Below are 14,650 nucleotides of genomic sequence, written 5' to 3'. Positions count from 1 at the left end.
CCCTGGGCTAACATCCATGCCCATCTTCCTCCACTTTATATGGGACACGGCCACAGCATGGCTTCACAAGCGGTGCGTTGGTGTGCCCCCAGGATCCGAACCGGAGAACCCCGGGCTGCCGCAGCAGAGTGCGCACACTTAACCGCTTGCACCACCGGGCCGGCCCCCCAGGCCCATTTCTTAAGGATTGCTTACTAGTATTTCCAGCACATACACTAGGATCTTGAAGGAAAACATCAATTGGGTCTACCTGGTTCAGGTATGGATCTTTATTAATACTTAATAAGATAATAATATCACCTGAAATGATTGAAATTTCAGGAAGAAATGAACTACAAATTCTGCATCCCTCCAGCACAGTTCTGTTAGTAAAAAACATTCCCTTCCCATTTGATTATCAATTACGATATTGCTAGGAATCACTGTCCTGGGTCCCCATCTTTTTCCGTCTTTCTGATTTTCCATTGGCCTGTGGTATGTTTCTGAACTCATGACGGAAGACAGTTTATACTTATCAATATTTGTCCATATCCAACTGGTACTAGCCCCGTGACAGGGGGCGGGGAAGTGCAAAGAGCATATACGTGGGAATGAACTGCCTGGGTTCAACTTCTGATTCTGCTACTTACTCCCTGTGATAATAGACCAGCTCCTGATTTATGTTTCCTTACCTGTGCAAATACAGATGCCACTTAGTGCCTTCCTCAAAGGTCTGTGCTTTAGGACAATAGCAAAATTACCAGCTGCCTCCTCTCCATGTGCTGGGTTTTGACTTAAAAAAAAAATTATGATGCAATGGAAGACAGCCAAAGAGTTTGAGTGTTTTTTTCAGGGTTCCTATTAAATACAGTATTGCTTGCTCTGCCTTCTGTCTTCCGCTAAAGGTGTGATTTTTTTCTGTCTTGAGCAGGAAAAGACCCCTAGTGGGCTCACTTGGTGGTGATGGTGGCCTCCTAGGAGTTTGTCCACAGCCCACGGTCAAGCTCTGCAGTGAGGTCCTGGACTTAAAAGGTTTAGCCTTACGGAGAATGAAGCCCGAACTGTGGAGTCTTGGTGACATCCAACCATAACTCTTATATCATTTGAGGCAGGATCAGAGCTCACCTCTGAAAACAAGTTGTTTTCCTGATGCAGAAAATTTCAGGGCAGGAGATTATTTTTCCTTTTAACTTAATTCCTTAATTGAAGCATTAAGAAGTAAGCAAGTATAATTTCATAATTTCTAGACAAGGAGGCTTTACACACAAGACTCTGCAGGTATTAACATTTTCTCCAATCTTGGTGTAATTTATCTTTTGGTAATGGGACATGCATACCTTGTTTCACTTTGCTTAATAGTTCTCATTTATTAACCCTGTGTGTTCTGCATGAGGAGAGAGGGAGTCAGAGAGTTTACATAAGATGTTTTTATTGTTAAATGAGATTACACGCTCCCAGCATTTAGCATGGTGCCTGGTCCCTAGTAGACTCAATAAATATAAAGACCCCTACCCTCACTCCCTCTTCCCACCACATCAGAGCTGCTATTTAGATACCAATAGTAGTGGGTTCTCAAGCTTTCTATCTGCTGCTCCTCCAAATTCAGTCTTTAAGGAATACAGGTTATTCAACTATTATTTTTATTACAGGACCACTTCTTTTTCAGTTTGCTCTTTCACAAATTGTTGACTATGCTACAACTGGCAGCATGTAAATATTTTCTGTGTATAACACCTGCTTCAAACCATTTTATCTGAGCTGTTGTGGAAAGAGAAGTTTTAAAACCCATTTGCTTTTAGATAAGGAATAATATGTAATACTCTTCCTTGTTTCTAAGACTCTGTTACCCATTAATTGCTTCTCTTTTTTCCCCCCTCAAGTGCCGCCTGGTTAAAGCTTCCTGTTTAATCATTTCATGTTTACTTCTATGTGAGCTTATATTAACTATGTAGATCACCAGTCTTGTCACTGTGAAGGATGAATAGATATTTGATTTGGTAAAGGATCCCCAAGACAGCCTCGGTCCTGGACCTCATCCCACCCCCAAGCAAATGCCAGTTTCAAATGAGACTTTCTTTGGACACCAGACTTTCGCCTTAAAGTAATTAAAGTCTGCAGTTTTAGCTACAAAGCTGGTTGATGTACACGATTTAGCAGAGCACTTTGAGTTTGCACAATGCTTGAAATGAAAGAATGGGATTGGCTCTTGGCTTCTTATTTGGATTTTTTTTTTTTTTTTTTGGTGCGTAGTCAGCTCAGTTCCTGAAAGCCTGGTCACTCTCAATGTGGGTTAGGACCACATTTAGCTGTCTAGAGAGGCTTGCACTGCCACCTTTGTACTTCTTGAAACCCACCAGTGCCTCCTCTGGCTGTTCAACGTAGAGCCCATTTCACTGGGCACCTACAGGCACCATTGGGAGGTCTGGCCAAGAGGTGATTTCAAGGCTTGCCTTTTTTTCCCATGGGTTACTAGTCTGCGTGAAGACAAACCTACTTAGAGAAAAAAGGAACTGATTCTCGCTTCACCCTCATGACTAGAAAGACAGTTCTTAATCAGACTAATGGTATACCTATATAAAGCAATATTTTAAAAATCAAATGATCAGTTAAATGAATAGGCATACATTTGCAAAAATTTTCAGATCAGATTAGACAGAATTTCTATATGTCAAAACAAGCAGAAAAACTGTGCTAAGTTCCCAGGTCTAGTAATCTTATTGAGGAGAATAGATCATAATAGCTGAAAAATATATAATGGACTCTTTGGGGGAAAGATAAAGACAATATAGTAAATCTATGATATTTTTTGTTCTTGAAAACCTAGAGGTAAAGACTTAATTATGTGCCTATTTCTTGAAAACAGTATGCATACAATATCAAATCTTTTAAGAAGGTGTATAACAGCTGAATGTACCTACAGAATTGGTCTCTCCACAATGGGTACTTATTCTAACTCAACCATAGGACAAGATGCATTAAAGGTGTTCTGAGTGCAGGGAGCACTCAGAAAAGGAGATAAGACCAAATTGAACTCATACTCTGGGCCAAGACAACAGGGCTCAGGAAACATACCAGTTGAAAACAACTCAAGAAGGGCAGTGAGGAAATAGAGGCACAGAGTCTGAAGGCTTGCAATTTCATGCAGATTGTGGGGACAGTCAGCACTGGAATATTTGTCCTTTGCTTCACAAACCTTTTGTAAGTACCCATTGTCTTCTAGGTATGGTGTAAGTCTAGGTCTTGGAAAGACATCTACATTCACTCAAATGGTTTATAGGCTCAAAGGGAAAGAAAAACAGTTAAACAAAAAAATACAAAGGAAGCCATACAGTATAACAACAGGTGGAAGAAGATGGCTCAGTGGAGCACTGGGAAGAAGTAAGCATTAAGAGAGAGAAGGGAAGCCTTCATAGAGAATGAAAGGGAACTCTAATGGGATGTAGCCTTCAGGAAATCAGCCAAGAGGTTTGTATATAAAATCTCTACATATCATGATACACTAATCTTAGACTGAGCAAGTAAGGCAGAAGAGATTCTGAGTGTTCCTGAGTCATGTTCCCATAATACTCACTGGGAATTACTTTGGAAGGGAATTCAGAAGTCAGGCAACAATATTCGAAAAGGGAGGTAGTTGATAATTTGGGAAATTTGTTGACGGGTAGTTAGATTCCAGAAATTGAGATTGGCCAAAGGAAGATTCCATTTAAGAGACCACCTGGAGATTATTCAAAACAATGATTCTCAGCCCCGGTTGTGTATTAGAATCACCTGGGGGGCTTCTATGAGAATATTTTCATAACTGGGCCTTCTAGAGATTCAGGGGAGGAGCACAGGCATACGATAAAGGTTCTCTAAGTGATTCCAATGTGCAATCAGGTAGAATCACCAATTTAGAGTAGTTGGTCAAAAAGTTGGAAAAGAGGAGCAAGGAGGATCTCCAAACATACAGCCTAGGTCAGTGGTTTTCGAATTCAACCATGCATCAGCATCACCTAGATATTAAAACACAAATGGCTAGTCCCCACCCCCAGAGTTTCTGATTTATGAGGCCTGGGGGTAAGGTCTGAGAATTTGAATTTCTCACTCATTTCCAGGTGATACTGATGCTGCTGGTCCAGGGACCAAACTTTAAGTACCACTAGACTAGGTAAACTGTGGAAGAGGAAGGAGGATTTGCAGCTTGGGGTAATACAGGCATGGTGGGTTCACTAGTTAGGCCCTAGGTCAAAATGACAATGTGACAGCTCAGGGAACAGCAGTTGTGGCCAGCGCTTTGAACTAGTATCTTGCTACTACAACTGGGGTCCTTAGACCAGCAGCACAGCATCATCTAGATGCTTATTAGAAAAGATGAATCTCAGGCCCCACTCCAGAGCCAAAATCTGCATTTTAACAAGATCTCCAAATAATTTGAATGCATTCTAAAGTTGAGAATCACACTAGTGTTTCTTAGCTGTGGCTTCATATAATTTTTTACGGAGTCTCACATCAGACCAATGGGAAATTAGAATCTCTACGATGGAAAGCTAGTATTAGTATTAGTATTTTTAAAGCTCTCTGGATGAATCCAGTGTGCAGATAACTTTGATAACTACTGATATAGAATTTAATTTGAAACAGTGCAGTCAAGTTTGTTGCTGTACTTCTTGTCTTGCCTTGAGTTGCCATGACTCAGAAAATAGAAAAGTATTGAAGCTACACGTAGTAGACGTTAGTATATCCAGCTGAGAGGTGAAAGGGACAGCAGAAGCAGGGAAGATGATGCAGGGAATGACAAAATCATACCAGTCTCACTTATTTCATTAGACGATGTGCATTACCAGGTTAAACAGGCAAAACCAATCAGCTGACATTCCATTGGAATTCCCCATGTCTCTTCCATGATATAGTCTCTTCCCTATTTCCTCCGGGTTGAATTGATCCCTTACTTGCATTGTCATGTCCCAGATGTTTCCAACACATAAATCTAACATAGCACCCATGAACATGTTAAGCTTTATTTCACTTGTTTATGTGTTTTTCTTCACTCAGTAGATCATAAGCACTTTAAGTTCAGGAAAAAATCTTGCTTGCAGCATCAGCACATGGAACTTAACAGACACTCACAAGTCTTTGTTGAATGGTTGGATATTTAACATAGAAGATAAGAAGAAATGATTGCTTTGGGAAAAATATACAGTGAGCTTCAAAAATACGGTGAAAATCTACACATAAAAATATATATATGTATATACAGAGATAAAGCAAATATAGAAGTATATGAACAGTTGTTTGATCTAGGTGAAGGGAATAAGGTTGTTTGCTGTGATATTCTTTCACTTATTCTCTAGCTTTAAATATTTAAAATTTAAAAATTGTGAAAAAATGCATTTGAAATAGTCCTTCAATTGTTTCTCTAAATTGAGAGCTATCTCTTTATATGTGTTAAAATAATGAAACACACATTTCTATAATTTTTGTAAATCTTGAAAAATATAATTTCCTTTCCTTACTTAGATATACTTTGATTTCTGAAGAGACTTAAGATTCCTTTTATACTGACCAATACTATTTGAAAACTAAAGAAATAACTTGTACGTTATGGATTAAAAGCTCTTTTAATATAAAGGAAGTGTCGTTGGTTTGGTAGAATTATTCAGATCCCCTGTTTATGCTTATTTACTTATCTAAATCTGAATTTCCTCATGAATCTCACTTGAAAAAAAAGCCATATATAATTTTGAAAATTCATTTTGTTTTTCTTAAATTTTCATTTGGTTACTTATAACGCTTAAGTGTAAAACGGCAATTTAGATGATAATTGATGGTATTAATTTATCTTTTTGTCATATGAAGCCTATTCATCACCAGAGTGATAATAGTTTATATAGAATTTCTCCATTTAAGCCTACAAAGTGGCTCCTAAAATCAAGGTTTTTTTCTTTTTATGTTTTTATTCTTTGCAAATAGCTAGAATATTTGCATGTGGAATATTTTGTATCTACCTTTAGAATCTTAATTACTAAGTATATTACAGTACAGGATTTTTTGTTTGTTTATTTTTCTATTTCTATACAATGGGAAATGTGACCTAGTTTTTCCTACTGAAATAGGTGAATAATCAATGCATTTGAACTTTCCACTTGGTTTATAGAGATAGGCTATATTTTCCAGTATTCCATAGCTTAAAATGCAATGCCAGATATGCTGTTTAGCCCCACCCTGACAGAACTGATGGAAATTCTTAAAACATCTAGTTATAATCCTGTGAGTCAGTGACATCGTTTCAGAGAAGGAGAGGAGCTGGTGAGCAGCAGAGATGTCTCTGTAGGAATATGTGGCCAATGTGTAATTTTCATCAAGTATAGAGGTTGCAATTTGACCTCTTATTTCCTGGGTTTTCCAGCTGGTTCCTAGCCAAGGAAGCCATATTGTCTATTACAAAGCACCTGGACAATCGAAAGACGCTCCCTCCAGTAGCTTATTTTAATAGTTTTGTTCTCCTTTACTCTCAAAAAAGCTTTTCCTTTTCTTATTATTCTCTTTTGATACATTTCTTTTAATTCTTGTTTTCTCTTTCATGGAGAACAGCCAGCCAACTTCTTCCTCATATTAACTTCCATTAACTTGAAAATGGTCCATTCCTTTAGTAACTATTGAGCACTCGTTCACTGTCTTGTTCTTGATACCATACATTCGTGAAACAACAAAGATCCCTGCCCTCATGGTGCACACATACTACTGAGGGGAAGACACATGATATGCCATCATCACGGTTAAAAGTAAATTATCTGGCATAGTGGAAGGAGATAAATGCTATGAGGGGGCAATGAGCAATGTAAAGGGAATTACTAGTGTATGTGTGTGTGAGAGTGTTGCTTGCAAGTAAAGTTTGCAAGTTTTAAACAGGTTGGTTAGGGTGGATCTCATTGAGGTAGGACTTTTGAGCAGAAGCCCTGTGGCAGAGGTGGGACATGCCTGGCACCGTCCAGAAACAACAACAAGGCCAGTGTGAGATGAGAGAGGATTGAGGTAGGAGATGAGTGGTCTTTCATCCTGAATGAAATGTGGAACCACTGGATAGCTTAAAAGGACAGCTATGGCTGCTGGTGTGAGAATAGCTTGGAGAGGGGTCAAAAAATAAGCAGGGAGAACAATTAGGAGTTTATTATTCCAGGGGAGGATGGTAGTGGGTTGGACCAGAATATTAGCAGTGGAGGTCATGAGAAGTTGCGGAGTTGCAGATGTATTCTGAAGACAGAGCAAACAGGATTTCCTGACGGACAGAAAGTGAGGTGTAAGTGCAAGAGAGGACTCAATAAAAATTCTAGGGTTATAAAATGCTGCTTTGGCTTTTTGTCTGTGAGCCTGAATTAACGCAACAGGTTCTTCTTATGCTTATCGGAAATGTTTCCACATTTTTACTACTTCCTATGGCTGTTTTCTGAAAATCGATTTTTTTTTACATTCTATTAAAATGTTCATAATAAGTGTGGGAAAACAATTCCCATAAAAGTTTTACACAAGGGTAATCAAGGGGGAACTGGTTTCAATTTATGAAAATTTGGAAAGAGATAAACACCATGTTCTCTGACAGGTTTTGAAGAGAAGAAAAGTGGCAGACTTTGTAGGAAGCTTCAGTTCTCATGAAAATGACTGTATCATTGTGCATCACCAGGTAGCACTGTCCTATCTCGGTACAACACACAATAATTGATCTCAGGTAGCATTGCAATAGCCTTGATGAATACCTGAGTCATGATTCCTCTCAAGGAACCCCAGGCCCACCGCTTTCGTTCTCATCTGTGCTGTGACTAATTGTATTAAAATTGTGACTCTCTTGGGTTGCTCCTCACCTAATAGAAGTCACTTCCTAAATGTGTTCAATCCCACCTATGAGAGATTATGGGAAATTTCCAATATTCTACACCTGAAATATAGCAACTCTAACATCAAAGCTTTAATATTTGTCATCAAAAGGATAGTCATTTTGCCAAACATGTGTTTTGGAAACACAAATGTGAATAAGTTTGGGAATAATTTGAGTAAAACATGAATTTTGAGTTTGTTCATGCACATTTCTTCCACAAATCAAACCACACAGCAATACACAAAACAGACACCTCAAACACCTTCCAGTTAGCATTAGGCTTAAAGGTTGTCTTTTCCTATTCTCTCACATTTGCAATTTTTTCTACATTAAAGAAAAAACTTCACCTTATTCAACCCCCAGACAAATCTGAGTGTTCTGGTTCAAACAACCAAGCAGTGCACACAAAAGGAAAGCATTATCTGTATTTGAAGATCTTACGCAGAAATCGCCAAATCCTGTAGAAGTGGCTCCTTTAGGTGCCCGTAGTGGCTAGTGTAGTGGTTTTAGACGTTGCTACAATTTCCAAAGCCCCCAGCTGTTGGACAAAGTTGTGAGTGCAGCAGATAAGAAAGCCAGCAAAGAATTTCCAGCAGAGATAAGGAAGTTAATTGAACAAGGAAGCTACACATTGCATCCAATTTTCGATTTTGATGAAACAGGTATCCATTATCAAAGCATGCCTTGAAGGACCTACATCTCCAAGATAGGAAAACATGCCCAGGATTTAAGGCTGCTAAAGATTGCTGAACTGTGATGTTCACACCAACACTGAACCAAGAACAACACGCCACATCCATGCACATCTGATGTCACAACTTTCTGTCTAATTTCAGATCATCTTCCTTCCACCACTTCACAATAACTCACAAGCTGCAAGTCTTCACAGCCCACTTCCACAGCAAACTTCCAGTCTTTTTCAAGGCAAAGTGCCATATTTATTGTAGTATTTATGTATTGCTTAATCATTGAACATGTATACCTTGCCACTGTTCTCCTTGGGTTCCTATCTTTTTTTCTATGAGTCACTGATGAAGATTTTGAATGTTGTGCCCCAATCCCATTTTCCCCATAAGTCGTGTGGCTTGTGTTGCACAATTTAGCATAGCACAACGATTTTTAGGAACTCGTATGTGGTGTTATTGCAGAACGGACAGTGTGGGACAATAGCATTAATTTTTTCCTGAAACACAGGGACTGTGTTGGCTGTTGAGAACTGATCTTTCAAATTGTATGGATGCACAGTAGAGTAGACGCTATCCTCTGGGTCAGTTACAGAATTATAGAATGATACGGGATTTTTATAAATTATTTAATTAAAGTATGTCATTTAACGGGGGGACAGAGTCTCAGAGATTAAATGACTTGCCTAAGATCACATGGCAAGAGAGTGACAGATCTAGCATCAGAGCCTAGGTCTCTTGACTCCTAGTCCAGTGCTCTTTCTCACTCAGATTGGTTTAAAACAGTGGTTCTCACAGCCCAGTCCTGGAACCAGCAGCATCAATATCACCTTCAAACTTGCTAGTGATGTAAGTCCAACGGCTGGGCCCAGCGGTCCTCCAGGTGATTTGGGTGCATGCTCAAGTTTGAGAGCCACTGGCTTAGAATACAAACTGCCAGCATCTCTGCAACCCAGGAGATACAAAAATAATAGAAGTCGATCTGAACTATTAAGCACAATTTGAGAAAGTTACACTATTCTCATGATTTTCATAGATTCAAGAGGTGTTCAAAAACATATAGACAATTCTAAGATCTTGGTTTTATCCATTAATGCAAGTATATACAGCACGAAGCAAAAAGTAAGGCAGACTCTAGACAATAACTCCCTTTAGATAGTATTCAGAGGATAGAAAAAGTGATTTTTTTCCTGAACATGCTTGCTAAAAGCAAGCCACAAAAAGCATATATACATGTGAATATCTTTATATGTGAAAATGTGTGTGTGTAGTTATAATCTTGGGATTGACAAAATAGTAACCAAAGAGATATAGTCAAACTGATGTTTAAATATTTAAACTATAAATATTTTCTAGTTTACCGAGAACTACAAAAAGAGAGAGATAAATAGCTATGAATTGCCTTTCCTGTTTCCCAACTGACCACCTGAATACGAAGTTATGCGAGCCAGGGAGATGGGGGACTTTTCCTTAAATTCTATACAACCCAGGGAATTCACAACAGCTAGTTTTAGTTTATATATGTGAGTGTTTGGGGCCAATTCAGAACTTTTGTTGGGGAACTTAGAAACATGCATATTAGTCAAAATTCACTTAGGAATCAATATAAGAGGTTTCAGATCTCCCTCGCTTATATAGAGGGATAAAAACACTTTTCAGATATAATAAACTTTTCATTTGCTTTTCCCACTTGTCTCATTTGGAGCAGCTATAGGCCTTAACGCCAGTTGAAGACTAGAAATGACAGGACAGCCATTCAGCTAAGAGCTCAGTTTGTGCAGTCACACTCACTGGGCCTTGAATCTTGGCTCACGGCTCACTAGGTGGCCTTGGGCATGTCAACTAAGTTCTTGGTGCTTCAATTTCCTCCTCTGTAAAATGGGACAATGTAGCTCCCTTCATGGGTTGTGGCGAGGATGACACGCAGTCATACGTGTAAAGCCCCAGTCCCTGAGGAATCACCACGATGTTAACACATACACTTCCAGTGAGAATAATAGCTAACATCTGTGCCAATCTTCCTCTATTTTGTATGTGGGTTGCTGCCACAGCATGGCTGATTAGTGGTAGGTCTGCGCCCGGGATTTGAACCCACAAGCCCAGGCCGCAGAAGCAGAGTATCCCGAACTTAACCACTATGCCACTGGGCCAGCCCCTCAATTTCTTAATAGTCTCTTTGTGATTAGTTTTGTCATTTTTATTTTGTTGGTTATGCTGTTTTATTTGATATTGCTGTTGTTTATGTACTAGTCATTTTCCCCTTAGGCTGTAATTTCCTTAGGGACAGGGATCATTGTCACCCACTGCACTTAAAACAGTGTCTTTTATATAGTAGGTGCTTAATAAACCTGTGTTGAATGATTGAGAGAATAGACAAATAAATGTGGGCCTTGGAAGTAAACATAGAGTATTCCAGCAATTAACTTGCTGGTTGAGAACATTTCCGCTTAGATGAACAGTTCAGGGAGTGGGCATACTGCATATGTAATAGTGTTTGTTTCTTTTGGTAACAAAAATATCCTGTCATGACATTAATTTCCCTTCACTTGCAAATCAACCAACATTTTGTTCCTAGGTACCTGATGAAGAAATGTAAACCCACACTGATATGTGTATTGATATGTATAGCTGATGTCAAGTTGAATATGAAGTAAAATGAAGGATAAAAACATGACCATATAAACAAATAGTCCCTATTGTTTCTCATGAACCCCTGTGTGACACTAATCCAGAAATGTGTGCTGGAGCAGTTGAAATATGCTTTAAATTACTGGCAGTGATGTTTCTGGAACTGCACATATGGCATGATTTATATCCCAATGTTCTCAATCAGATTCTAGGGATCGATTAATCACACTATCAAAAACAAAGAAACAGGTGTGTTTTCTAAAGTTTTGTGCTTGCTAAAGGCATCCCACCCCCTTATTGGTACGACCTCTTAAATGCAGTTTGGGATTTTTCTTCTATCTGGTGCTAGGAAAGTTGCCAGTTGCATTCTTGCTTGGATAAAGCAGGTGTGGGCGTCTATTCACTGACCATAAGACTACACTTCAATCACAGCCCAGGTCATTAGTGTAATGCTTTGAAGGCTCTGTTAGACAAAGCTCATTTTAATGGTGAAAATGGCAAGGTTGAGTGGTGGAAGGAACAGCTGAGCTGCCCTGAACAGGCACTGAAAGGCCCTCACTGCTCTGGGTAGCACATATCTTAATGCTCCATTTAGATTAGCTGGTGAGTATGATAGCTATTTATTAAGATCTTTCTACGTGTTTTTGGTTCAAGATATACATTTTTCTCATATTTCTCTTGAGTTTTTATTAAAAGGCTAGTAAAGGATTAATAAAAGCATGTAGGATGGGAGGGAAGGCATCTGCAGACAAGAGATGAAAGCAAAATTTGTTGAAAATGAAAAATAGTTGAAGTAGCATTGGTTGATGAAGCAGGGAAAGAAAGTGATAGTCTGGAGGAGGTGGCTGGGGAGAGGGAACTGGTCCACCCAGAAAAACCCCAGAGGGCTGGGCAGCAGAACAGAGTGGAACTGCAAATACAAGGTTTATTTGAGAGTTGAGAACAAAACTAGAGTTCTCCCCCGCCACCTCTACCACATACACACGACATTTACAATTTTCTATTTCTTCGCTGTCTTATAAATTTTTATTGAAAACCTGAATCTTAGATAATATATTGTAGCAAATATGGTTCTGAGTTTTTTCCTTGAGGATTGTTATGGTTGCTGTTTTAGTTTGCTGTTGTTTTGCTTATTTCCCTTTGTTTTGTTTTTAGTAAATTACCTGAACTTAATCTGTCGAATCTATTTTCCCTATGATGTGTGGTTGCTGATGTCTCTGCTCAAAAATTAAGAACTTTTAATGTTTAAGTTTTAGCCTGGCTTTATATTGGCTCTCTGTGTCTTCATAGCTCAGTGGTCAACCAATGATTGTCCACAAATACCTTGAGCCAGTAAGATTTCCCTCCTCTGCTGATGGATCTGTGTGTGGAGTTGGGAACACATTCAACATTCAGATAGTTTTCAAATGTTTATAGATTTACCTCCAGCCAGGTCCTCCTGGGTCTTTCATGCAGATGTGAATAGCATCCAAGTCAACTGGGGATGTGTAGATAGCTAGGCCCTCTTGAGTCTACCCTGCACATGTGCACCGCCTCCTGGCCAGCAGGGTTCTATGGAGTATGCATCCAGCCCTTCTATGGCTCTCTCACCTCCAGGTTCTTCTTAGAATTTCTAATTAGTCAAGTGGTCTACTGCTCACCCCAAATGGGACTTCAGCTCAGGGTGATAGAGCCAGCCATGGCTGTCACCATTTGTCTCCCATTGAGTTTGCCACTTTCACTCACAATACAACTGGGTATTGGTGTTCTGTCCTCAGGACCAAATTAGTTCATCCCCCTCCAGCCATGAAACTGCTGTTTTTTACAGCCAGCCCTCCTTGGCAGCACTACAACACTGGCCCAGCTGGAGCACTGTGAGGGGTGACTGCAGATAGAGCAACCTTGGCCAAGAATGCCACAGACTCCCACAGTTCTTACCTTAATTTCTGTAGTTTCCCATGAATGGATGTTCCTCCATTTGTTGTTTACTTCTGGTCATTTTCTAGAGCACTAAATTGATTGTTTTGGACCTTTCTTTCTTCTAATTTTACATTGTTTCTTGGGGGCTAGGCTTTGACAATCTCTTCATTCTGTCATATCCATATGCCCTACTTCATTTTTGAAAGATATTTTCCTTGGGTATAGAATTTTGTATTTACAGTTGTTTTTCTTGCTGAACTTTAAAGATGTTCATCCACTATCTTCTAGGTTGCATAGTTTCTGATGAGAAGTCTACTGTAATTCTTATCTTTGTTCCTCTGTATATGACACACACCTTTTCTCTGGCTACCTTCAAGAGTTTTTCTTTGCTGTTGGTTTTCAGAAGTTTGTGTATGACATATCTGGGTGTGTGTATTTTATCATACTTGGTGTTACTTGAGCTCCTTCAATCTCTGCTTTGGTGTCTGGCATTAATTTGAGGGAAATCTTAGTCATCATTGCTTTAATGGTTTTTCTGCCCTGTGCTCTCTGTCTTCTTCTGTATTCAAAATTACAGGTATGTTAGACTATTTGGAATTAACCCACTACTCTTAGATGCTGTGCTCCAATTTTTTTTCACTCTCTTTTTATTTTTTTGTTTCAATTTGGTAATTTTTGTTGGTGATAGATTGCGTTCAACTGATTCTATTCTCAGTTGTACTGAGACTGGTAATGAGCTTACTGATAGCATTCTGCATTTCTCTTGCCATATTGTTCATTTCCAGCATTTCCATCTGATTTTTTCTTATAGCATCTCTGCTGAAATTCCTCATCTATTCATTATGTTTTCCACCTTTTATATTGGAGCCTTTAACACATTAATTACATATTTTCTTCCAGCTTTGTTGAGATATACTTGACACATAACATTATGTAAGTTTAATGTATACAATGTGATGATTTGATATACATATATATTGCAAAATGATTATCAGAATAAGGTTAGTTAACACACTCATCACCTCACATAGTTACTTTGTGTATGTGTGTGTATGGTGAGAACTTTTAAGATCTACTTGCTTAGCAACTTTCAAGTATGAAATACAGTATTGTTAACTATAGTTACCATGCTGTACATTAGATCCCCAGACATTATTTATCCTATAACTGGAAGTTTGTATCCTTTGACCACATTCACCCATTACCCTACCTCCCCATTCCTACCCCTGGAAACCACCAATCTACTCTGTTTCTATGAGTCCAGTTTTTTTAGATTCTACATATAAGTGAGATCATACGTTATTTGTCTGTGTCTGTCTAACTTATTTCACTTAACATAATGTCCTCAAGTTTCATCCATGTTGTCACAAATAGCAGGATTTCCTTCTTTTTTGTGGCTGAATAATATTCCATTGTGTGTGTGTGTGTGTGTGTATATATATATATATATATATATATATATATATACACATACCATATCTTCTTAATCCTTTCATCCATTGATAGACACTTAGGTTGTTTCCATGTCTTAGCTATTGTAAATAATGCTGCAATGAACATGGGGGTACAGATATCTCTTCAGGATAGTGATTTCATTTCCTTTGGATAAATA

The 14,650-nt window shown here is 38.8% G+C and overlaps 1 protein-coding gene across 1 annotated transcript in view; it reads left to right on the top strand.

Moving 5' to 3' along the window:
- The first annotated feature begins 1,925 nt into the window (after nucleotides 1-1,925).
- LOC101387906 (uncharacterized) overlaps nucleotides 1,926-14,650 on the top strand; it is a 122,183-nt gene continuing 109,458 nt past the window's right edge. Inside the window, 1 exon segment of the mRNA XM_087437895.1 lies at nucleotides 1,926-2,080. Coding sequence (XP_087294021.1) covers nucleotides 1,926-2,080 — 155 coding nt within the window.

This window comes from Ceratotherium simum, chromosome 13, assembly GCF_057802395.1.
Source record: "Ceratotherium simum simum isolate JZ-2026a chromosome 13, ASM5780239v1, whole genome shotgun sequence".
Lineage (NCBI taxonomy): Eukaryota > Metazoa > Chordata > Mammalia > Perissodactyla > Rhinocerotidae > Ceratotherium > Ceratotherium simum.
Note: the sequence above shows the minus strand (reverse complement) of the source record. Positions and strands in the feature narration are given on the sequence as shown.